The 27,063-nt window shown below is 34.6% G+C and overlaps 1 protein-coding gene and 1 pseudogene across 9 annotated transcripts in view; one reads left to right on the forward strand and one right to left on the reverse strand.

The window, feature by feature from the left end:
- The window catches only part of CBFB (core-binding factor subunit beta), a gene marked incomplete at its 3' end in the record, with an annotated part of 50,117 nt that overhangs the window by 8,842 nt on the left and 14,212 nt on the right, over positions 1 to 27,063 (reverse strand). For 2 of the 8 annotated variants that reach the window (XM_079117860.1, XM_079117859.1), the window contains exons 4-5: positions 11,387 to 11,503; positions 4,485 to 4,580 (exon numbers count right to left, since the gene is read on the reverse strand). In XM_079117860.1, the coding sequence (XP_078973986.1) occupies positions 4,485 to 4,580; positions 11,387 to 11,503 (213 nt within the window). Of the gene's footprint in view, positions 1 to 815; positions 1,230 to 4,448; positions 4,581 to 11,386; positions 11,504 to 27,063 lie in introns of those variants that run through there. The other 6 variants (XM_079117862.1, XM_079117863.1, XM_079117858.1 and 3 more) reach the window with 5 other exon arrangements.
- On the forward strand, positions 12,079 to 16,719 carry LOC306648112 (lymphokine-activated killer T-cell-originated protein kinase-like; annotated as a pseudogene). The gene has a single exon. The product of its transcript is annotated as a lymphokine-activated killer T-cell-originated protein kinase-like (transcript).

Genomic DNA, 27,063 nt, shown 5'->3' on the forward strand with positions numbered 1-27,063 from the left:
TGGTACAATCACCAGCACTGTCAAAAAAAAAAAAAAAAAAAAAAAGGTTATGGGGTAAGAAGAAAGAAAGAAAGAAAATGAAGAATAACATATGCCTACAAAGTACCAAAAGGCATGCAAACCTCAAGCCTCCCTACATCACTGCCAGTATATGCTCTGGAGACAGATTCTAGCCCAGTCTCCTAGATGACAGCTCTCTACATGAGTTGATGTTTCCCATTACTGCTGTAAGGAACTACAGGATCTTAAATCATTGATGAAAGTTTTCTCTATGCTCTAAGTCATAATGCAGAGAAAGTGCCCTGAAACACTTTAGAGAACTAAAAGGATGTTCTTGTTAGTCAGATAATTCAATTAACTGGAACCAGCACTGTGGTAGAGCTTTTAGCACTGAAGAAGTACTTTAGAGCTATTATTTACTGTAGGCATATACATACCAAGAACCACACTAAGTGCTTTACAAGCATTTTCCCATTTAATTCTCTCAACAATTTCTGTGAGAAAACTGGGGCTTTAGAGAGATTGGCAAGCGATGGAGCAGAAATGTAAATGAAGTCTGACTACAAAGCCTATGATCGTCATCACACACCGAAAAGAAAACCAAACAAAAAAAAAATTAATGAAAACAATCTGAGCAACAAATTACTTGGCACCTCTGACAACAGACTGTTTTTTGTTCATAGACACACAAACTCCAATAAAAGAATCAAACATTTTTTCAAGTAATAATATTGTATATTAGAAAAAAATCAAACAAAATAAACTATCTTAATCTCTAAATTTTTTAAAAATGAAAAAAAAAATTTTTTTTTTTGGGTGGTGCTGGGGATTGAACTCAGGGCCTTGTGCATACAAGGCAAGCACTCTACCAATTAGGCTATATCCCCAGTCCCTAATCTCTAATTTTTAAAGAAGAAAAATACATATAAAAATTTCCTAAATAATTGTTTTATTAATTATCAAATAGTTATTCTTTAAGGTCATGTTAGCTGGTTCCAGAAAGACTGACCATGCCTGACTTACCAAGTTCCCTTGCTCCTTCATGCCTGTGCATACAGTGTTCCTCCCGTCTGGAAAGTTTTCATCAGCCTGTCCCAGCTGGCAAACCCAAACTCTTCCTTTATATCCCTGCAAGCGTATTCGCCTTTGAATCTCCCAAGCCAAAGCCAACTTAAGTTCCTTTACGCTGCTGCAGTCCCCTTTGAACCCACCATTATGTATGGAGGCTGCTAAAGGAAATGATTACCGTTTATACATTCATTTTTCCTCAAGACGGATGCTCAAGGACAAAAGCCCTGCCTTTCTGTCTATATACTTCTAGTTCCTAATGCAGAATCCAGCACACTACAATTGGGGCTCATTACTTTATTACTTGTTTAACTGATTTAAACAAACAAACAAAATCAACCATGAACATTTAAAATATGTGCAGACACCATTAATATGTGTTATATACTTTATCCCATAAGCTATCCTGTAATTCTATTCTCAGGCAGGATAGGATCTCTTTTCTGAAGATGTCCATTTAACAACTAAACAGTGTAAAAACACTGTGGTGGATAAATGTTAGGAACACAGAAATTAGGGGCCCTATCTATGGGATCTCAATAAAGTGGAGGACAGGAATATTTATAATTGTTTCGACATACTATCCATAAGAATACTAATACAGAACTGGGGATATAGCTCAGTTGTAAAGTGCTTGCCTTGCATGCATAAGGACCTGGGTTCAATCCCCAGCAACACACACACAGAGAGAATACTAACAGAAATAAGCAGTGCTATGGTTTCCACTAACTACTAAATGGAAGCTGAATAAGAACAGTCACATATAACATTTAGGCTGTGCCTTGATGAATGGTGGACAAGTAACTTCTACACCTAGGCACAAACAGCATAAGCAAAGAGGGTAAGAAGTATAAGACAACAAATATATATTATACATTAAAAATTTAATTTTACAAATAAAAAAATAAAAAAGATGGCATGGAAGTTTGTAAAGGCTTCAGAGGAAACAAGTATGTCACATATATCCTTCCTATTTTCTTTTCCTAGCTAAAAAAAAGGTATTCCTGGGGACATCCTCAATTGTTATCAGTTCATTAGACAAATTAATTCATTTACAAAGGGATCTATCAATCATTAAAATATGCTGAATTCTATTTCATATACTAACCACTAAGCAGGAAATTTATTCTAAGTAGATGTACCCTAACACCACACACAAAAGGAAATAGTAACAATAATAGCAGCTGACACCAAGTCAGTGCTACATGCTCTACAGGTGCTTTCACTTGTCTTTAATCTTCACAATGACCCTGTGAGATAGGCACATTATAACCCTATTTTATACAGGAGAAAGGTAAGTCACAGAAAGGTGAAGTAAATAGTCCAATGTGACAAAGTAGTAAGGTGTACAATCATATTCAGAACTTTTAGTCTGGCTCTAGTCTAGGCTCTTATCTTTGTAAACACGCACAGACGCACACACACACTTTTACATTAAATGATATTGTATATATAATTTTGTGCTTGAAAAAAAAACCTATAAATTCTGTATTGTGTAACACTGATTTTAAAACTGGTAAAAATGCATAACATAAAACCATCTTAACCATTTTTAAGCACTCAGTTCATTAGTGTTAAGTACATCAACACTGTTGTATGATTCATATCTAGAATAGATTAATCTTACAAAACTGAAACTCTATGCCCCTTTAACCCCCTATTTCCCTTGGCAACCACCATTCTACTTTCTCTATCTATAAATCTGATTACCTTAGGTACAAAACATTTGTTTTTCATGGCTGGAAATTATTCTATTTAGTTGACATACTATAATTAAATTTTAATAAAGAGATTAACAGATCTGATAAAATGAATGCATTAACAGATCTAATAAAAATGAATACATGCTAACTCTACTTCTTGTATAAAATGGTCATGTTGATACTGTTTATAAACTTGAAGCATGATAGATATGAACCTGAGAGCATTTTTAAAACACACTAATTTTTTTGAATTAAATTTTAAATTTTTTTTTGATGTTGAAAGACCTTTATTTTATTCATTTATTTACCACTGAGCCACAACCCCAGCCCTAGTTCTTATTTTTATTTTGTTCAAATACACTTTTTTTTGGGGGGTCGGGGGGCTACCAGTGATTTAACTCAGGGGCACCCAAACACTGAGTCACACATCCTCAGCCCTTTGTTCTGTTTTATTTAGAGACAGGGTCTTACAGAGTTGCTTAGCACCTCGCCATAACTGAGGCTGACTTTGAACTTATGATCCTCTGGCCTCAGCCTCCCAAGCTGCTGGGAATACAGGCTCAAATATACGTTTTAAAGAATTCTTAGTTCTCAACCATTTATATATTCTTTTAAATAATTTTTATAATTGAGTTCTGTTTAAAGCAGGCTACAATTTTATATAGGAAAAAAATAAATGTCCATGCCAATTATAGAAACCAAACTTTAAAACTGGGCAATAGACAGCTTTCCTATATTTTGTTTTATAATAATAAAGTTAAAAGAGAAGTAGTCTCTTAATTCTAGTCTTTGAATAGTTTGAAAATTATTAAATTTACTGAGTGTGGTGGCACATGCCTGTAATTCCAATAACTTGAAAGGTTGAGAAAGGAGGATTTCAAGTTCAAGGCTGGCCTCAGCAACTTACTGAGGCCCTAGACAACTTAGCAAGACCCTGTCTCAAAATAAAAAATAAAAGGGCTGGGGGATATAGCTCAATGGTAAAGTGCACTGGGGTTAAATCCCCAGTACCTAAAAAATAAAAAGTACCTAAAAAATAAAAATGTAGCTCAGAGATAAAGCACCCTCTGTTCAATTCCCAGTACTCCCCGCAACAACAAAAGAAAATATTAAATTTTCTTCTAATAAAGAGATTATGCAAATGATATAATACATATTTTTAAAATCAAGACATTCACAGTAAAATTAAAGCAAAACTACTCCCACAGGGTTTTAATAATGTTCTAAACAATACTATAATAATATTCTATGTTAACATACATAATTTAAAAAAAAAAACTTTATAGTTGTATACCTTTATTTTTTTATTCTTTTTTTTTTTTTTTTAAAACGTGGTGCTGAGAATTGAACCCAATGCCTCACACATACCAGGCAAGTAAGTGCTCTACCACTGAGCCCCAGTTCCAGCCCCAACATAGGTAATTTTTACAAAAATCTCAAAAATATTTAGATTGATGAATTAAGAGGAAAATATACCTTATTATAATTATTTTTATGAAAACCAATAAATGAGGAATTCACATACAACCTTAAAATTAGAAATGTTTCTTTACAGCAATTTCATTTAATAAATACAACATAAGCCAGTATAATTTTTAAAAATGAAAGACAAAATTAAAGCATTAAAAAATATTATGCACAGACATCACAAACAGCCTGAGAGTTTTGGGGAAAGTACTAACCAGTTACTGCCAGCAGCTGTGAAACTCTCACCTCCATTTCCTCCCGATGTGACCTGTCTCTATCTTCAAATTCACGTGTCCTTCTCCGGGCCTCTTCAAAGGCCTGTTGTGCTAATGCATCCTCCTGCTGTCAGAATATAGGTGAAATAACTAATTTATAATAAAATTTAAAATTTGAGGATGTTTTATTTTTTGAAGGAAACGAAAAGTAAAAGTATTTCTCAAAATACCAACACCAAACACAAAAAAAATTTTGGGGGTACCTTTAAGAAAAAAATTCAGTATAGTATATTTTCATGTTTCGCAATATATGTTGAAAATAGTCGTGTTTAATTATATTCAAACAATTGGAAAACGTCTTTCCCTTTTTTCCTTCATTCTACTTACCAAAATGAAATCCTGATCAATATTTAAACCATAGAAGAAAAAAAAAAGATAAATACTTCTCATTTGAGATAAGAAAGGTACTATGACACAAAAGCCAGAAACATAAAAAGAAGATTAAAAAATCTGACTATAATATACCAGAAACTTCGAGAAAACAAAAAGCAAATTTCTAAAGGGAATTATCAAGGAAAAAAAAGTAACATATAATACAGCATCCTGATTCTTTCCCAGTTAGTGACTAAATATCTATACATGAAGAAAACCCAGATATCTCAAACTCATTTTGTCTAAAAAGGCAAACACTTTATAAACTTTCTCCTTTACTCTTCTTTAGTCTCAGCTGGTAGCACCATTCATTCAAGTAGGAATCGGAGCCATTTTTGACTCTTCCCTTCACCCTTTCCTAGTCTACACAGTCAATTAACCATAACCATTGAGTTCTATCCACTGATCTCCTATATTTTTAGAATCTTTTATCTCCTTTCTTCTTTTTTTTTTTTTTTTTTTTTTTTGGCGGGGGTGGGGTGGGGTTGGGGGGAGGGTGTGCCAGGGATTGAACCCAGGGCGCTTAACCACTGAGCCACATCCCTAGCCCTTTTTAAAATATTTTGTTAGAGACACGGTCTTGCTGAATTGTTCAGGGCCTCACTGAGTTGCTAATCTCCTTTCTATCCTTATAAACATTTCCCGAGTTTGGGACACTAAAAGCTCTTAGCTGGATTACTGCAAAAGTATTCTAAATGATCTATTTTTGTTTCTACTCTGTTACCCCAACCACTCACCAGAGCCACCAGTGCAGGTCTCCTAAAGCACAATCTGACCATAGTGCCTCCCAAATTAAAAAAAAAAAAAAAAATCCTTTACTGTCTACAGCACAAGATCAACCTTATAGTCATATACTTTTGAAGATGTACTAGGATTTTCAATGGTATACTTGAAGAAACTATAAGACCCAAAACAATATCAAAAGCCATCAGTATTGACAATCCTAGAATCTTTGTAACAAGGAGGGACCATGTAACTTGTTTCTAGCCCATGAGATCATAAGCACAAGTCACCTAATGGGGTTTCCAAGAAAGTTATTTACAAGAAACATTTCACCATCCCTTCTTGGGAACTGATGCAATGTTCACAGATGCAGCAGCCACCTTGCAAACATATAACAAAGAGGATGTAGTCACATGCTGGGCACAGTACAGAAGAAAGCTGAAAAGACTCAGGGGCTTCTGATAGTATAAGTGCTATACCAGATCTGGACTGAGTCCTACTGGATACCTTGTTCTATGTGATAAATCCTTTACCACTGTTAGTAGGTATTTTTTTTAAATACTTAATAATTTTCAGTGACATGAGATCTATTAATTTAAACAATTGAAAAATGTGATCAAATTTCCATTCTTGCAACTGAGGATACAGCTCAGTGGTAGAGCACCTGCCTAGCATGCAAGAAGTCCTGGGTTATATTGTCAGGACTGAATAAAAAAACTTATGATGCACTTAGCTATCTTTAGGACCCAGGACAAGGTATTTCCTTCGGTAAATGCAAATGTAAAGTGAGCATAGTAACACTTTACAACAATGTTTTTGTAAAAATTAGACATCACATAAGAAATACCTAAGCACATTACCTGATGGTGTTCAGTACATGCTAATATTATTTATAAACATTAATGTATGTAAAGTTCACACATTTTTCTAAACATTACACATACCTACTATATTCTCAGAATGTACTATACGAACCAGAGGTACCTGCAAAAGAATGCTGCCCAAGTTCCTGAAGGCTTTTTATTACTTAGTAAGGTATCAATTGGAACATATTTGCTGATGATCCTTCTGTTCTGCCCATCTACTTGTTCATTTTTAAAATTTATTCCACAAATATTTTTTGAGCCCCTATTATACCCAACTCGCTATGCTTGATGCCTTGGATAAAATGTTAGAGAACAAATGGTGCTTTTCCTCATGGAGCTTCTGGTCCAGTGGGGTAGGTTTTAAAATCAAATTAGCAAATCAATATAAAATTATCAATTACAATTAAGTGCAATAGAGGAAAATTAGAGGATAAAATGAGAGAATGTAACATGAGATGTGATCTGAGTCCCTAAAAAAGTTATTAGCCATTAATATGTATTCTAGCAATGGTCATGGGCTTTTGTTGTTGCTATTGTTAAAAGAATAAAAAGTATTACTAATTTTTGATGTAAAAAAGCCAGGAGAGGAAGGATAGTAGAATGAATTGAACATAATTACCCTAAGTGTATATATGATTATACAAGATTTACAACCAGAAGAATAAGTTATACTTCATTTATGTACGATGTGTCAAGATGCATTCTAGTCACGTATGACTAATTAGAACAACAACAAAAGCCAGAATAGATTTGGTAGCCTTCTACTTTCAAGTTCTAACCTGTCTTGATCTTTCTTAGTAACAAATCAGATGTATGTGTAGTGAACAGAATCCACACTTTAATAAATGGTAAAATCAGAAAGATAATGGGCAATTATCAGTTTCATCCTGATCCTGTACAAGAAACATCTCCCTTTCAAGGACAACCCTTACTGACAAAACTACCTGCTCATTTATGAAGTAAACTAATGGCTAGGGACAACTAACTTTATCTAGCTTCAGGTGATAATGGGAGGGGTTTCCAATATGCTAGTCCCCACCAGCCTCTTGTTTTAGAGTCTGTTATTCCATGATCTATATCACAACTTGCACAAAACAAAGCTGGGTGTCTGTAAAATCCATATGGGTAATAAAGATTCAGTGTTTCTGTCACAGAGCACATACAGAATATTCTGACCACTTTTGCTGCAATGATTTTTACTTTTAATGTATTGTCTAAATCTACAACTGAATTTACTTACAATTTGGTAACACCTTTCTGTAGCAAAGAACTTAAAAAATGTAAGTTTGCATTTAATGAAAAATCAATTACATTTGTTTCCAATAAAGTTGATAAACCTATAAATTTACTATGCTGTGGGAGTCAGAATATCACTTCTCATGTGAAAACCAGAAGAAATAGATCTGCTGAAGAAGCATCAGTATCTACTTTAAAGGCAACAATTTAACATGTGCAGCTGCAAATGGTACATTTAACTGATCACTCTGAAGAACATAACTTTTCATTTAAATCGAATGACTCTTCCAAGTTAATTTTATCCACATTCTTGTGCACATACAAAAAAAATGCAAAGCTGTTCATATGTTGGCTTAATAGGAAAATCTTACAGCTAAAGACACTGGTTTTGCATTAGTGTCATCTGGTGTTTCAAATAGAAAATCTGTTAATTCCAATAAAGGTTTTATTTTTCTAAACCAATCCGGGGCGGGGTGGGAGGATAGACTTTTCAAAGTTTGTGACTGCCAAAGTAAAGTCATTTAAAAAGTACAATAATGAAGGTAAGATTATTGGCTCCTATGTTCATAATATAAATATCAGGGTTGGCGGACCACACATTGTATAGAAAAATAATATTTTTGTTGAATTACAAAAATGCAAAAACATTTACTAGGAACTGGTTCAAATACACATGTAATTCATCACTGGATCAAAAAAAATAAGACATTCTGCTAACATTTGTAATATATAGTTATGTAACTTATAAGTATCTATACACACCCATAATAAAAGTAACTGAACTGCAGAAGTTTTGTGACAAAGCTGATGTTAAACAAAAATAAAAATAAAAACCTCATGACAGAACTGGGGATGTAGCTCAGTTATAGAACACTTGGCATGTGCAAGGCCCTGGATTTGATTCTCAGCATCAAAAAAACAAAAAACTCATCATGACACTACACATTCTCATTGAATTTTTAGAAAGTTTGAGTCTTTAAAGAACCACTCTGAAACCAACCTAGTTCATATAACAGCAATGGTTTTTTTTTTGGTGGGGTGGAGGGCATTTGCTGGTGACGTCAAAAATTTTCAATTTTTCAAGTTTTTAGAGAATTGCATTATTAGAAACCAAGCATGTAAAAAACACACTGAAATTTATATCTACAAAATAAACTAAAATTCAAATACCAAAATACAATCATTAAACAGAATTTGAGCTTCTATGTTTATATTCAGAAGTATTTTCATTTGTGAGAGAACTTTCTAACAAAGGACCTACACAAAATATATAAGGAACTACATTTCAGTGAGAAAATACTTTCATTGTAGAAAACAACCCAATAGAAAAAAGACAAACAGCTGGTACAATGGTACATGCCTGTAATTCCAGCAACTTGTGAGGCTGAAACAGGAATCACAAGTTCAAGGCCAGTCTGGGTAACTTAGCCAGAACTTGTCTCAAAATTAGAAAAAGAAGGGATAGATTTGTAGCTCAGTGGTAGAGTGCCCCTAGGTTTAATCTCCAATACTACAAGAATAACAACAAACCAAAATAGACAAAAGACTTTTGGCTAGCACTTTATAAATGAGGCTATCCAAATGAAAGATACTCCACTTTATTAAGTCATCAGAGAAATGATTATTAAATCATAATCAGAATGATTAAAATGAAAAAGACTGATAATACCAAATGTTGGTAAGGATGTGGAGCAGCAAAAGGTGTGCTGGTTATATAAAACCAGCACAAAGTTTGGAAAAATAGCAGTTACTATTAAGCTTACCACTATGGAAATCAGTATGGAGGTGCCTCAAAAGACTAGGCATGGAACCACCATATGATCCAGATATACCACTCCTCAGTATTTATCCTAAAGAAGTAAGTCATCATACTACAGTGACATACTCATACTCATTGTTATAGCTGCATAATTCACAATAGCCAAACTATGGAATCAGACAAGGTGTCCATCAATGAATGAATGGGTAAAGAAAATGTGGTATATATACAATAGAGTTTTATTCAGCCATAAAGAAAAATGAAATTATGCCATTTGCAGGAAAATGGGTGAAACTAGAGACTATTATGGAAAGTGAAATAAGCCAGATTCAGAGGTTGTATGTTTTCTCTCATATGTGGAAGCCAGAGAGGAAAGAGGTAACGAAAGGTATTAGGAGAGAGGACAGATCTCATGAAAATCAGGAGATCAGCAGAGGAAAGGGACCAGGGGAGGCAGGGAGGAAAGGGGGAAGTGCTAGGGAGTGATACTGGCCAAATTTATTGTTATACTGTGTGCATGTACAAATACGTAACAATAAATCCCATCATTGGTACACAACTATGGTGTACCAGTAAAAAAATGTGGGGGGAAAAAAAGGAAAAATTAAGGTTGTACCTATGATCCTAGCAGTTCTATGCCAGGCATATATACAATAACAATAAATACAGAGACCTCTCCAAGACATGTACTAGGATATCTGAAGTAACATTATCAGTAATAGCCCAAAGTGGAAACTGCCCAAAATGACCATTAACAGTAGAATCTGTAAAGTACATGACCATACAAAGAAATATAAGAAGAATGAAAAACTACAACTAACATACTAATATGGATGAATTTCACAAATATCTTGAGGGTAGAAAACAGTGAATAGTTTATGAATCCATTTATATAAATGTTCAAAAACGGGCAAAACTAACTGCTGTTACAAGTGAGTACTGGCCAGGTATGGTAGTGCACATCTGTAATCCTAGTACCACACTTGCAATCCTTTTCCCTCAGCCTCCAGAGTCACTGGGATTACAGGTACGTACTACCATGTCTGGCTGGTTTTTAAACAATTTTTGTCTATTTTTTTGGGAGAGGATTAGCCAAGTTCCTCACTCAGGCATTTCAAAAGTGCTGATCCCATTTTCCCCCCTTCTAGTACTGGGGATTGACCAAGGCCTTGTGTACATTCTACCCTGAGCTACAGTCCCCGTCCTTTTTAAATTTTATTTTGAGACAGGGTCCCCTGAAGTTTCTGAGGCTAGCCTCAAATTTGTGATCCTCCTCAATCACAAAGTTTTGGGGGATACAAAAGTGAAACATCATACCCGATCTGTTTCTACATTTTATTTTGAACTGTTTTATCCCCTTTATAATGTTCTAAAGCTCAATAACAAATAACAAATACTGGACTTTTAAGTCCCCACCAAGTTGACAGGGCTAATCCAATGAAATTTGGAACCACTGAAGAAAAAACGCCAAATTGAGACCAGAATGATGTGGGCTTCAACATTTCAGGATTCCTCAATATTACTAGAATGTATTACTTTCTAGATTTACTTTTTTCCCCCCTAGGATTCTTTAATATTACTAGGAGTGTTATTTTCTAGATTTACTTTTTTTTTAGTACCAGGGATTGAACCCAGGGGGGCTTAACCACTGAGCCACATCCCCAGGCCTTTTTATTTTTTGAGATTTTGAGACAGGGGCTTGCTAAGTTGCTTAGGGCTTCACTAAGCTGCTGAGGCTGGCTTTGAACTTGGAATCATCCTGTCTCAGCCTCCCCAACTGCTGGGATTATAGGCATGCACCACTGCACCTGGCTCTATATTTACTTTTCAAGACTAGGTAAAATAAGTCCCCAGACAAAGGCAAGATGAGGTGCTAAACAAAGGGACCATGCTCAGAAAGGCCTGAAGTCACCCTACCTGGGCTCGCTCCTCATCAAACTCCAAGCATCCCATACCATCCAGTCTCTGAAGATCAATCCATCCTTTCCAGATAACACAGACTCCATTCAGAATCATGGGAGCCTTCAAATACACCTAAGACACAGAAAAGGAGGATGAAAACCACTGAAAAACAAAATCATCAAATGTGTTAACATCAAAGTTTAAGCTTATTTATCACAACCCATAGTTTTCTTTAAAACACACACACCACAGCCTCTGATCATATTCTATAAATTAATCTGCCTTACTAGAAGTTTCCTCCTTTTTCCCCTTCTTTCCTCCCAACTTCTTCTTCCTTCTTTTCATAGCACTGGGGATCAAATTCAATGCTAGGCAAGTGTTCTACCATTAAGTTACACCCTCAGACCTAGAATTTTATTTCTACTCTCAATTTTCCAGGTATTTTAAAAAGGAAATTATAGGATTTGTAAAAACTGTTTGTAGCTGGGCCGCCACGTGGGTGGGGCACAGCCTTTTGAAAGTGAAGAGCGAAGGCTGGGGAGATAGTTCAGTTGGTAGAGTGCTTGCCTTGCAAGCACAAAGCCCCTGGGTTCGATCCCCAGCACCACAAAAAAAAAAAAAAAAAAAAAAAAAAAAAAAAAGAAAGTGAAGAGCGGTCAGAACGCAACGGCCCCTGCAGCCTGTGAGGTGCGGGGTTCGGGCACGACCTAGAGTGGTTGTTAAAATGGAAGGAACTGATGATTTCAAGACACCAAGCAAATTATCTGATAAAAGGAAATCTGTGTTATGTTCAACTCCATGTATAAATATTCCTGCCTCTCCATTTATGCAGAAGCTTGGCTTTGGGACTGAGGTAAATGTTTACCTAATGAAAAGATCTCCAAGAGATTTGTCTCATTCTCCTTGGGCTATGAAAAAGATTAATCCCATATGTAGTGATGATTATTGGAGTATATATCAGAAGAGACTAACTGATGAAGCTAAGATTTTGAAAAACCTTCATCATCCAAACATTGTAGGTTATTGTACTTTTCTGAAGCCAATGATGGCAGTCTGTGCCTTGCTATGGAGTATGGAGGAGAAAAGTCTCTAAATGATTTAATAGAAGAGTAAAATAAAGACAGCCAAGATGCTTTTCCAGCACCTATAATTTTAAAAGTTGCTTTGAACATGGCAAGAGGGCGAAAGTATCTGCACCAAGAAAAGAAACTGCTTCATGGAGACATAAAGTCTTTAAATGTTGTAATTAAAAATGATTTTGAAACAATTAAAATCTGTGATGTTGGAGTCTCTCTACCACTGGATGAAAATATGACTGTGACTGATCCTGAGGCCTGGTACTGAGCCTTAGAAGCCCAAGGAAGCTTTGGAGGAAAATGGCATCATTATTGATAAGGCAGACATATTTGCATATAGCCTTACTCTTCAATTTTTATGATGATGATCATCATCAAGATAAAACTTCTGATGAAAGTGACTTCAATGATGAGGCATATTATGCAGCATTGGGAAACAGGCCACCTATTAATATGGAAGAACTGGATGAATCTTACCAGAAAGTAATTGAACTCTTCTCTGTATGCACTAATGAAGATCCTAAAGATCATCCTTCTGCTGCACAAATTGTTGAAGCTTTAGAACTAGAAGGCCAGTGATCATATTCATGAGTATCTCATAATAATGTATAATTGGTGTATATAACTGTTCTCTTTGTTTGGATACATTGTTACTGTGATAATCTAGTTACTAGACTCTGGAAGAAGCCTATTGTAGGATCATAGTATTGTTAACATTTGAATAACTTCTTAAGGCTATTTTTTTATACTTGTATGATAAGCACTCGGTATTATACTGGATTTTCTGTGAAGTTTAAAAAACTAGATATGCAGGCACTTAGATGTTGCTCATACATACAGAGTTAAAGCAGTAGCTATAAATGTTGTAAACTAATATTAATTTGAATTTAGTGATCATTACTTTTATTAGTGATTTTTCTTATTTTCTCTTTTTGTGGATTAAAATTAGCACGTTATACAGCGCAAAAGCCTTCATTTGCTTCTATTTTTTTGGCTGATGTACTTACTAAACAGTCACTAGAACTTGAGGAGGAAATGACTCAATAGAGTAGCTCCTTGGGTAATTTGAATCTTTGGCTTGTCTTGCTGTCTTGTAGCTCCCCAATTTTAGTTGTTTGCTTTAATTTACTAAATGTGTTTTCTGTACTAAGATTCCTTTTTAAATTTTTATTTATTAATCTGTATTGCTTTTCAAAGTAGTGGTGTTAAAAATAATAGAACTTAAATAGGGCAATACAAAATAAAGGGCAGTTTTTGAACCAAAAAAAAAAAAACAAAAAAAAACTGTAGTAAGGTGATGCTTGAAGAATGTATCTTTACTCTTCTAGTTAAGGCGAGGACACCAGATTCTTTGTCTTGACATTCTTCTGATCTTGGGCAGAAAGATATAAAGAGGGAAAACATCTGGAATTCACTATCCTTTGATGAGAACATGTACTGCTTCCTTCAACTTTGATACCTGTAGTCAGCCAGGGTTCAACTTTTCTTATTTTCCTTTAGTTTTATAGTTACTTCATAGCTTCCTGATAATTAATCCTGTTCTCTTGCAAAGCATTATTATCTCTTAGAAAGAATTTAATTCAAACTATTTACCAGTCTTTAAAATACAGTAGGAAGTGTATCATATAGCTTCTGGCTATATGTAAAATCAATAAATTTTCCAGAAACTAATAAATTAAAAAATCTAGTTATTTCAACTATTAAAATTATTATGTACTATCCATTAATAAATTAAAACAATAAAAACTTAAAATTAAAACCAAGTGTCTTAAATTCTTAATAAATGGGACTATGCTGATAAACATTAAACATTATCAGAAAACTCTTATATCCTTAAGCTTTGGAATTAATTGAAGCTTCATTTTTTTTTTTTCTGAAAAAAATAACCAATTTCTTCACCATACTTTTTCAAGTAAATAACCCTAGATTAAAAGTCACTTTAAGACTTCCAAATTCAGATTATTTTCAATCACCAAATTAACTTTTATACTGACTCGAAATGTAAAATTGTTCCTGCCAGGCATGGTGATACACACCTAAAGTCTCAGCTACTTGGGAGATTGAGGCAAGGATGATCACTTAATCCTAGAAATTGAAGACCAGCCTAAGCAACAGAACAAGAGCTTATCTCAAAAATAAAAAAATTTTTTTAAAAATTTAAGAGTAATTAGTGATTAGGATGGTGCTAATGCCATCTTGAAGTGATTTTACTATGATACAGATAAGAAATGTAAGTGTTACAGTTCCTAAAATCTCCTCCACCTCAACAACACACTTCAAAAGTTATTTTTTAAACACATTATTTTAGATCCTTACTACCTCAACTTATTCATATTAATTTTCACAAACATATTTCCCTTATAAAAAATTAGCATAGATTTTAATCATTTACTGTCTTGATATTTAAATACAGAAGAAGCAGTACCTAAATGAATATTCAAAACTCCAGGTAATCAAACACATCTTTAGAAATGAAGTTTTTCATTTACCTATGGATAAGTTCAGTTATCCACGTACTTTCTCTGGATAATTTTAGTGCTCTGCAAGGTACAAGCTGGCATTTTATTACCTCTATAATTATAGAAAATTGGTAAGACAGTTTTTCACTTTGAAAAAAAAAAAGTTGGAAGCATGATTTTGTTCTTTACTTAATTCAGCAGCTTTTGTTTTGTTTTTTTTTTTTTTTTTTTTTTTTTGTGCCAGGGATTGAACCCAGGGATGCTTAACCACTGAGGCACATCCCAGTCCTTTTAATGTTTTGTTTAGAGACAGGGTCTTGCTGAGTTGCTTAGGGCGTAAGCAAAGTTGCTGAGACTACTTAGCAGTTTTCTTAACAAAGACTCTTGCATCCTTCTTGTTTTGAGAGATGCTGAATAATACTTGACTTCCAATAATTACAAATATGCTAGAAAATTTGTTCCTCGGACACCTGTAATATAAAATCTATAGGATTCCTACGACATACACATTTATGTCACTTCTCTACACTGCTAAACACAACCATTTTTGCTGAGTTTCAAGAAACCGTGCTGAACCAAATTTAACTTGCAATAGGAAAAAAACCTCCCCAAACCTAAGGTTCCATTTCTCCTCCCATTTGGACCAAGGGAAATAGTCTACAGTTAGAGCTGAAACCGTTTAACCACATATTTCCTTCTGTTCTGATAAGTGTTCATGCCCTTCCACATTGTGAATTTAAAACCCCATCAATGTGCTTCTAGTCATATAAGTGACTATGCTGACTGACCTAACACCTCACAAAATCTAAAAACAATATCCTGTTATGCTTCATGTCAATATAACTTGAATTACCATATCTAAAATGAAGACTTCCTCCTGCCCCTTCTGACAGCACACAATGGAGAGTATAACATATACCACCTATAAGCACCTATTTTAACGTTTTATACTAATCATGAAAATAATTCATCTAATAGCGAAGTCATTTTTAATACCACGTTTTTTGCGGTACTGGCGATTGAACCCAGGGCCTTCTGCTTGCAAAGCAAGCACTCTACCAACTGAGCTATGTCCCCAGCCACTTTAATATCACTTTAATGAAGATTTTATATTCTTCAAAAATAGTTTGTCTTTCAGAACTCAAAATTCATAATCTTATTCATATTAATTTTCACATATTCCCCTTATAAAAATACTGAATTTTTTAAAAAACCCATTTATTACTGTTGTCTCATGACAAAGAAAACCACTGATTTGTTTTGAAAAATTCCTAAATGGCTTTAGAAAATGGTTACATTTCTTAATAAAGACTAATGTCTGGAATCCTAATTAAAAATAACATTTAGATAATCCTGGTGATTTATTTAGATGTTCATATTCAAATAAATACAGCTTTATATGTAAATCTTCAAAGTAAATGTTTGGTGCTTTTATACATTCATGAATACTAAGTCTCCAAGTATAAAGAAAATATAATTCTCTCAGGGTGGTATTTTGTAATGTAATTCAATTATGTTATTTAAACACAAAGACATTTTACACTTAAAATGATAATGCCTTATTTCATTCAATCTTTGGAGAAAAATATTAAATATGACCCAGGAGCTAAACCCATTGTTCTAGAATAAAATATTTTTTCCTACAAAATTGATTTTATAAACCTATTTTTTAACCTATTTTTAAATGGGTAAACAGATGCAGCTAATCACAAGAAAACAATCAAATAGCTTATTTTTCCAAAAGTTAAATGTGTATGAGACATCACAGACTAAAAGTGATCGTAGCCTCACATTGTGGGTTTTCCTTTTTTTTTTTTTTTTTAAAGAAAGATAAGGTAAATGTTAAACAAAATTAATCCGCTCAGAATCTAAATTATCAGTATTTATGATGTCATATTCTAACCAAATTATATATGACATCACTTGATTTTCACGTTCTGTACCTTCAAATTCCCTAGTACTGAAGCAGCAGAGGTTCATCAAAAATATGTTTGTACCATCAACTCTAGTATTGATATAATGGAACATTTGGTTAAAAAAAAAAGAATCAAGTATTGATGCTTATCACTGAGGAAAAGGACACATATTTTATGAAATGTCTAGAAAAGGCAGATAGACAGGAAGGAAATCAGTGGTTGTCAGGGCTGAGGAGAGAAGTGAGTTGGGAATGAGTGCTAATGGGTATGAGAATTCTTTTGGGGGTGATGAAAATATTCTGGAATTGGGTATGATAGCTGAACATCTCTGAATATAGTAAAATCAGTGAGTCGTATACTTTTAGACTAAACCTTATGGTACATGAATATCTCAAAGAAGTTGTCATAATAAATGTAATAATTTTTATATGTTACATAAGTGATATCTATGAAATATGCAAAAGGAGACTCCAAGCAGGCAGTTGCATATGGGATTGTAGCATTCTAAGAAATCTCAGATGATGTTATAAATCTAGCAACCACCAACACCACTGTGGTATTTGAAACTCAAGGAAAGGAAGAAGAGATTCCCCCAAGAGTAAGTGGGAAAAAAGAGAAGGACCTAGAAAGAACCTGCATAAAAGTCCAACTTTTTTTTTTTTTTGAGGTACCGGGGATCGAACCCAACTGAGCTATCTCCCAGCCCCCAACTTCCCAGCCCCCAACTTTTTTTTTTAAGTATTTTTTTTTTTTTTTTTTTTTAGTTGTAGATGGATACAATACCTTTATTTTATTTATTTATTTTATGTGGTGCTGAGGATTGAATCCAGTGCCTTACATGTGCCAGGCAAGCACTTGACTACTAAACTACAACCTCGGCCCCAAAAGTCCAACTTTTTGATGTTAGGTAGACGAAAAGAACCCTGTAGACTGACTGATGAACAGCCAGGGAGGTTAAGAGAAAACATGTCAGGAGCCCAGAGGCTAAAGGTTAAGTTACAGATCCCTAAGTAAAAAATTTCCCTTCGTTGGTTGAATCAGATATCTTAAACTTAAGTTACAGGATCCTGGATCATTCAACTTGTCACAAAATTCTGTGTAAAAATGTATGTTTAAGCCCATGTACATTTTTATAAGGAAGATTATTGCTTTCATTAGATTCTTATAGAGGTTTGCAAAGCCAAAATGATTCAATTATGACAGTAAAAACTCCATTCTTTCTCTCCTCTTACAGACAGACACAAGTATCTTTCTAGCACAGAGTTTGATAAATGATAAATAACCTTCACTTAGTAAATGGACCAAACTTGCTCCCACACCTCAGGGACTGAACCCAGAGGACTCTTGACCACTGAGTCACATCACCAGCCTTTAAATTTTTTTTTTTTTATTTTGAAGCAGGGTCTCACTATATTGCCCAAGCTAACCTCAAACTTACAATCCTCCTGCCTCAACCTCCCAAGTAGCTGGGATTACAGGTGGGTGCCACAGACTCCAAAAAGGTAAAAATTAGTAACCATGTGTTTTGAAAAATAAGGGTCAAAGGAAGGATATGAGAAAAATTACTCAACTTCTCATTTATTCACCCAACAGTTCCTTCTTTGAAGTCTTGAGGCTACTTATTCTAAGAATATCTAAATTTGGAATAAGTAGTGGCAACCTCAACTGCCTTTTCCTCTACAATACATATTTACAATACATATTTATAAAAAAAGATCAGGATTTCTAGCTTCTAGGTAGCTGAACTGAGAGAAATGGAAGGTAGAAAGAGTTCCTATTGAGTGATCCTAAAGAAGATAATTTCAAGGTAATTAATACACAAATAACTGTAGATCTGGAAATAAGACCCCCATAAACATTGGTACTAAGTCACAAAATCAATGTGCACAGAAACCAACAGTCAAAGCTATTGACAAAAGCAAGAAGAAAAGACTTCACTTTCAAACACATCCCTTTCAATAGGAAAGAATATTTCACTTCTCTGTAATAAACTGTTAAAAACACTTTTAACTCTCGTCTATAAATTGAGATACTAGGAAAACATCGATAAGGAATAATCATTATCCCTTATGTTCTCAAAAGACATTTATATATTGAAGAACAGAAAACAGGATTTAGAATTTTTTCCTTGTAGCTTCCCTATAATAATTCCTATTTGAAAAAATTCACCTATTCAACAAATGTCTATTACCTGTCAACTAAGTGGAGGGTATGCTCATAAGGGCAGTGGGGATATGAACTAAAAAAAGAAAACATTGGTTATCACCCACCCAAAAAGATTCCAGCACCATCATAGCACCACATACCACCAAAACTTAAAAAGTTTTTAATGGGGAAGAATTGAATACATTTAAAAAAGAACTGTTCAGAATTTAAACTCACCAATTAAATTTAAGAAGGATTCACTTAACTCTTAAGGTTATGGAAGGAAGTACTGACAGGAAAATTTTAAGAAGCTGAATTTAGCAGTATTGCTACTTCTTTTCAAGACCAACTTTCAGGCACAGGCCTGTAATCCCAGCAACTCTGGAGGCTGACAGGAGGATCACAAGTTTAAAGTCAGTTGAAACTGTCTCAGAAAAAAAAAAAAAGGGACTGGAAAGTAGATCAAAGGTAGAGAGAGTGCCTCTGGGTTCAATCCTTAGCACACAAAAATAAACAAACAACCAAAAGTTATTCAGAAGTGGTCACCACAATAATCGAACATTAAATTCGAACAAGATAACTATATTTAAATAAATAAAAAGAATTGAAAAACATTTTTAATAATGGCCATCAGGAGAGAAACCTGATTATATTATATCACCAGAGAAAATGTAAACCGGCTAATGATTCTCGGAAGGCATTTTGGGGGAATGAGTAGGCATACTTTTCTGATCCAGCAACACCATGTCTATAAATGCCTCCTAAAACTTAAAGATGTATACAAAGTATTTGTTACAAGGATGTTCGCTCTTCTCCCCACTTTTTTATTGGTGCATTTTAGTTTTATGAAATGATGGGATTTGTTGTTACATGTAACTCATGCCTGGAGGGAGCTTATCTAATACACATTTTCTAAATAAGGCACATCTTGCATTTCTGACTCTAGACATTGCTTCAACACTACACTTGGGGCCACCACTTTAAATAGCAAAATCACCAACAAAAAGCACAAAATGTGAAAAAGATGGCACTAAATAGACCTCAAAAAGGACATTTGTTTACAGTATGAGAGCTGCCACAAAAAGGCAGAGCATTGTCTGTGTGACTTCAACTGGGAATATGCACTCAGAAAGCAACTTTTTTTGTCACTCTCCAAAGGTCCACAAATGACCACAATCCTCATTATCTACAGATTACATATCTGTGAAGTCCTATCTACTCACTAAAATTTCTTTGCAACTCCGAAATCAATATAGTGCTTTCACAGTGATTCATCAACATGCCCATAATATGTAATTATTTTTAAAAGGAATATCATAATCATGTTTAACCCAAGAGCATGGAAAGAATGAAAACAAAATAAACTTTGCAATCAGAAAAAACCTGGATTTAAATTCCAGCTCTACCCCGTGTGTCTGAGATAAACTACTTACCTTCCTCCCTGTCCCATACTCAAGGATTGAAACAAGTGGTGCTCAACCAAAGACCCTTTATTTTTTATTTTGACACAGGATCTCAACTATGCTGATGGCTGCCTCACTAAGTTGCTGAGGCTGCCCTCAAACTTTCAATCCTCCTGCCTCAGCCTCCCCAGTCACTGGGATTATAGACATGCACCACCACACCCAGATCATTACTTTTGCTTATAAGCCTCAGATTCCTTACATTTAAATAATAACTCATCCACAAATGATGAGTCAAAAAATTAAGTCAATGTACATAAAACTTATCAAAAAGAAAACACCAGGGTAACACTGATTGCTTACACATACACTGCCACCGATGCTTTACATAGCATTTTTTTTTCCAAAGGGAAAGATGTTATTTTTTCCCCAGACAATGAATAGTTGTTTCTACCCACAAACCAATGAATCATCAGACAAGCAGTAATATAGGGATGACCATAGGCACCCAGGAAAACAAGATCTTCCACTGAAGAAGTTATGTACCCTGCTGTTTAGCTGTAATTATTTCTGTAGACTATTTAACAGATTCCTTTAGAAGATACTTGGTTTTGACTCATCTGTCTTTAGCCACATGCTCCTCATAAATGCATAGTCAGTTGCTTTGCTGCGAAATAATCACTGAATACAGTCATTCAATCTCATTTGCCTCTGAATCATAACTAGATTACATATAGGTGTAAAAACAGCTTCTTTTATAGTGATTTAATGTAATTTATCAATGTACTATTTACATTTGAAACCCTAATGGGAAACTAGAGAATGTATCTGAAACTTAATGTGTGTATACATATAAACATATATTCAATAAATGGATAGACATACATTCAATAAATGGACATGTTAACCAAATCAGTCTTTGGTCAAGAATACACGAGCTCAAGTCCCGCACAGTGGCGCACACCTGTAATCCCAGCAGGTGGGGAGGCTTAGGTAGAAGGATCCCACATTCAAGGTCAGTCTCACTTCAGTGACTTAGTAAGGCCCTAAACAACTCAGTAAGACCCTGTCTCAAAATAAAAAATAAAAAGGACTGGGGGTGAAGCTCAGTATTAAAAAATAAAACAAATGAAAGAATACTTGTAATCTCTGCTGCAAATTCATAAATATCTATTAACATAAATGTCTCCAATGTGCTCTCCACATATTTATTTTAATTTGGTTCCACTGTATTTTTCTTTTCCTAAATGAAAAGCTGAGACCCAATAAATTGAGACTTTTATGCTTCAGCTACAGCCGCCTTGTTTCCTCTATATAAAGGGGCAAAACTTATCAGTTACATCTGCAGATTAAAAACACTGCATCCAATAACAGGATGCTACCAAAAAAGGAATATTTGTGGAACAAAAAGAGCTCTAAGAAGTTAAGTATATAATAGTAGAAGTGAAGACTCTATAAAAGGTTTTGAAGCAGAAGTAAAATCTCCCAAGTTGCAGGGATTAAAAGTGTGCACCACCAGGCCCAGCAAGTTATAGTTTTTCTACAACCCACTCATGATTCTGCTCATGAAATCCCCCAAAGTGGTTCTTAAAAATCTGCAGGCAGGGGGGATATGAGGGGAGACACACCAAAAAGAAATAGAAAAGAAGATAATTAACAGGATCATTCCTAGAGGTCCAACATCCAAATAGTAGGTGTTCCAGAAATAGAACAAAGAAAATATAAGAAAGGAAATCATCAATAAATACAAGAAAATTCCCTTATGAAGGACATATGCTGCTATATTTAAAAAGACCATCAAGTACCTGCATAACAAATGAATGTCGATCCACACTTGATTACATTATAGTTGAATATTAAAACACGGAGACAAAGATGACTTTACAAACTTGTTAAGAGGGGAAAATTGACTGGAAACAATGACCTCAAATTCTCTCCCTCTCTTTTTTTTGTACCAGGGATTGAACCCAGAGATGCTTAACCACTAAGCCATAGCCGCAGCCCATTTTTATATTTTATTTAGAGACATGGTCTTGCTAAATTGCTTAGGGCCTTGCTAAATTGCTAAAGCTGGCTTTGAACTCAGATTCTCCGGCCTCAGCCTCCTGAGCCACTGGGATTACAGGCATACACCACTACCTGGCTGACTTTAGATTCTTAACAGCGATAATGAAAGTAAATCAATGGAACAAAGTCATCTGAATGAAAATAATCTCCAATCTCAAAGTCTAGAAGACACTGAATATTTATGGCAAAGTATACAAGTAGAATAAAAACATTTCAAACAGGCAAAAAGGCTTAAAAAATTTTGCTTCCATGTATTCCCCACCACCCAGCAAAATCAAGTTATTCACAAAATTAGACTGTAAGCTAAGAAATAGGTACAAAATTCAAAAAGGAAACAAACAGGGCTAGGGATGTGGGTCAGTGGTGAAGAGCTTACCTAGTGTGTATGAGGCCCTGGGTTCAATCCCTAGTAGCTCCCCTGCCTTCCCCCCATATAAGAAGGAAACAAAAAATGAAACATGCCCATCAGAGCAGAGGATTAATGGAGAATCCATATCATAGCAGAGCTTTTAATGTAGGAAAAAAAAAATCTGAATTCAAAAGACAGACATTCTGAGAATGGTCATCACTAAGATCCTCCTTTTTAATTTGAGGGCAGAATGCCCACATAAGCCTGGTAGGTTGTGGTAGGCCTAGCAGAAATACAGAGCAGCTCACTCCCTCGAATCATAATTCCTTTTCAGATATTCAGTACACTGTGAACAGTGGTTTACACTTGTGCCAGACAGTATAAGCCATAGTTTGTTTTTGTTTTTCCTTTTTCTTTTGGTACTAGGAATTGAACACATCTTCAGTCCTTTTTATTTTGAGACAGGGTCTCGCTAAGAGTTACTTAGGGCCTTGCTAAATTGCTGAAGCTGGCCTTGAAATTGAGATCCTCCTGCCTCAGCCTCCCAAGTTGCAGGGATTAAAAGTGTGCACCACCAGGCCCAGCAAGTTATAGTTTTTCTACAACCCACTCATGATTCTGCTCATGAAATCCCCCAAAGTGGTTCTTAAAAATCTGCAGGCAGGGGGGACATGAGGGGAGACTGGGGCTCAGCTTAGTGGCACAGTGCTTCATTAGCAAGTAGGAGGCACTGGGTTTGATCCTTAGTACCAAATAAAAATAAACAAATAAAATAAAGGCATTCTGCCCGTCTAACAGTAACAACACACACAAAAAATAAATAAGTAAAATTCTGCAGGGAAGTTGGATCTAGACTTGACCCTGAGATTCTGTTCAGCTTATCATTTCCCAGGAGCTTCATCAGAAAATAATACTATAATCCTTTATTTACACACATGGAATTATATGCCATGGAACTTGTGCTCTACCTAGAAAACACTCCTAGTTCACTCATTAGCTGGAAGAGCCATTCCTTTTGTGAGCCATCTGAGAAGATGTTTTGAACCAATCATACCAGTACTCTGAGATATACGTGACTTTAAGCTGAAAATATTTTTAGTCTAGCCTAAAATTTGATGACTTGCAATTTGATTTGTATTCTTTTATAAAATTTTTATTACTGAAGGTATATTTGAAATGCCTACTGGCTTTCTCACTATATAAAAAGGTAATGTGATGTTAGCCTATGCATCACAATAAATCACAAGCCTGTATACTGCTGTACTCGTGAATGTTATTTTCAGTCTGTCTCCATCTCCATGCCTCTCATACTTCTACTTTGAATTCACTGTGCCTTAAACTCCAAGGTGGCTCTCTTCACTTTTTAACACTCTCTTCCTAAACTTTGTCTCTCAGGTGTAACAGCATTACCACTTTTAAGTTTATATAAGCTCTTCAGCTTTCAAAACTCTCCAAAGTTCCATCTGACATTTACAACCATCCAATAGAAAGAAATATTTAAAATGAAAAAATTAAAACTGAGAGGAAATAAATAATTCACTTGCAGATCACACAACTAGTAAACAGTAAAAACTACATTCAGAACTCCTAACTCTACAATTTCACCTCAACTACAGATATAGTTATGAATAGTATTTTTAATATTTCCAAGATTTTCAGGGTATGTTAAAATAGAACATTTCCTTAAAGAAGAGAGACTGGACAGTCAACTTCATGGTTAAATTCATAGCATCTAGTGAGCTCTTTACATGATTTTAAAATATATAGAATACTCCACTTCCCACCCCACAACAAAAAAGACTACTTACTAGTTTGGCTACCTGTATTTCATGCTGCAAAGCAAACAATGTATGTTTAGGGAGGTCCTGAAATACAATGACCTAGTATATACAACTTCAAATGAAAAGCATAAAAATTAAATTATAAATTTCTTTGTGTCTAAAAGATCACACTAAAATATCAATGGTTACTCATTCTAGTGGGAAGAATAATTTGGACCAAAATAACTTTATATAAGGATTTGAAGAAGGTACAATTTGTGACGTTTTAATGATATTAATTAGCAGTAGTATGATATATTGCAAAGAACACAAACTGGGGTAAAAAAGACCTGGGCCTGAATCCTGGCTCTAAGAAAGGGATTTCGTGACTTCTGAAGATTTAGTCTCTCTGGCCTCAGTTTCTTCAGCTATAAAATCGAGCAAACACCAAATGTGTTTTAAAATCAAATCAAAGACCTACTATATAGTACAGGTTTAACAGAATTAGTGATGAGGTAAACTATCTACCCAGTGCCTGGTTAGTACTGTAAAAACTGGCTTACAGGGCTGGGGTTGTAGCCGAGTGGTACAATGCTTCGTTCAAATATGTGGGGCACTGGTTTTGATCCTTAGTATCATATAAATAAATAAAATAAAGGTATTGTGTCCATCTACAACTAAAAAAAAAAAAAAAAAAATCTCGCTTACAGTTGTAAAACTATTCAGAATGACCCAGAGTTCTGCAAATGTTCTGGATTCAGATAATAACAATGGTTGCACACTGTGAATATATTAAAAAACACTCAATTGTGTAATTAGCAGATAAAGATGGTGAATTTTATTTCACTTCTTAAAAAAGGTCCAGAAAAGGCTGGAGGTATAGCTCAGTGGTAAAGCTTAGCATGTATTTAGCATGTATAAGACCCTAAGTTCAATACCCAGCACCACAAAAAAAAAAAACAAAGCAGGGAGAAGGAAAAAGGGTCCAGAAACATTCTAGATAGCAAAGGAATGGCAATCCAGGACTGAAAAGTTGCCATGAATAAGTAACACCCTCAAAAAATAGTTCTTCGAAAAGGTTTGTTATTTCAAAGCCAGACTCTTACTAAAAACTATCTTTTTTTAAAATACAGAACACACTTTGAGTCCTATGATACAGGCAAAAATATGTGTTTAAAACATCTAAATTTTCCAATGAATCACGTTTCTAGATCATCATTTTATTTTAATCTGGAGTTTAACCTGCCTTTACATATGAAGTTTTAAAACACAAAAGGGCTTTTGTACTAATTGCATATGTGGTAAAAAAGCTTTAACCCACAAATATAACCTGCCAATCTTTTCCAGATTTAGTCCTTTCTCAGGACATGCAATACAGCACTACCTCAGAGTCCTGAAAGTATAGCAATACTGCCAAGAGGCACATTTTAAATGTTATTTAAAGTTCTTGATTATTAAACACCCTGATTAAAGAAGCCCAGTTTAAACTGAAAAACTCATGATGGATAAGTTTTCAAATGTTCACACGCTGTACTTCCATTAAAAAAAAGGTAACAAACTTCATACCACATCACTGTCTACCATGTTAGCTTGTTTGTGGCCTCTAACCCTTTGAAGAGAACTAAGTATCAAAGAAGTGATATCAACTAATGATAGCAAAGAACAAAGTCTGAATCTGATCAAAGTAGCATTAAAATTTATAAATATATTTTTAAAAAATTTTTTAGATGTTGGTGGACGTTTATTTATTTTATTTATATGTGGTGCTGAGAATCGAACACAGTACCTCACACATGCTAGGCAAGTGCTCTACCACTGAGCCACAACTCCAGCCCCCAAATTTATAATTTTTAAAAAAAAAATTATAAATATTTTCTTACCTGTACTATGAGGGTCATAAACGTATCTATCCACCTACCTATCTAGTATTTAGAATAGTACCAGCAAAGAGGTATGAGGGAACTTTCTGAGGTTATAGAAATATATATTTTGACTATGGTGTTAGTTACACAATTGGTTAAACATTTATACTGAAGTGAACACAAAATAGGTGAAATTTGTTGAATGTGAATAATAGCTCAGTAAGAGAAAATGAGAAGCAGCAAGTCTAGCATATAGGAACTTGACTCAAAATTAATTTCTTCAATTGGTAACATTTCAACAGTCTCTATCCTTGTGATGTCTGAATTAATCATTTTAAAAAAAAAACCACTCAGGTGGAGGGATGTCTGAGGCAGGAGGATCACAAGTTTGAGGCCAGATTGGGCAATTTATAGAGACACTTTTCAAGATAAAATGTTTTAAAAAGGAATGAGGATGTAGTTCAAGGGCAGAGCACTTGCTTATAATATGTGAAGTCCTGTGTTCAGTGATCCCAACAAAAAAAAAAAAAACAGGGTAGGAAGCTGAAGGAGGGGAAGAATTACGGATGTTCCTCTCAGACATTATTTCTGACTTCTCAAACCTAGAATATACCATTCAGATAAGGTCAAGACTAAAATTTTTACCTTTATACTA

This window comes from Sciurus vulgaris, assembly GCF_902686455.1.
Source record: "Sciurus vulgaris genome assembly, chromosome: 17".
Lineage (NCBI taxonomy): Eukaryota > Metazoa > Chordata > Mammalia > Rodentia > Sciuridae > Sciurus > Sciurus vulgaris.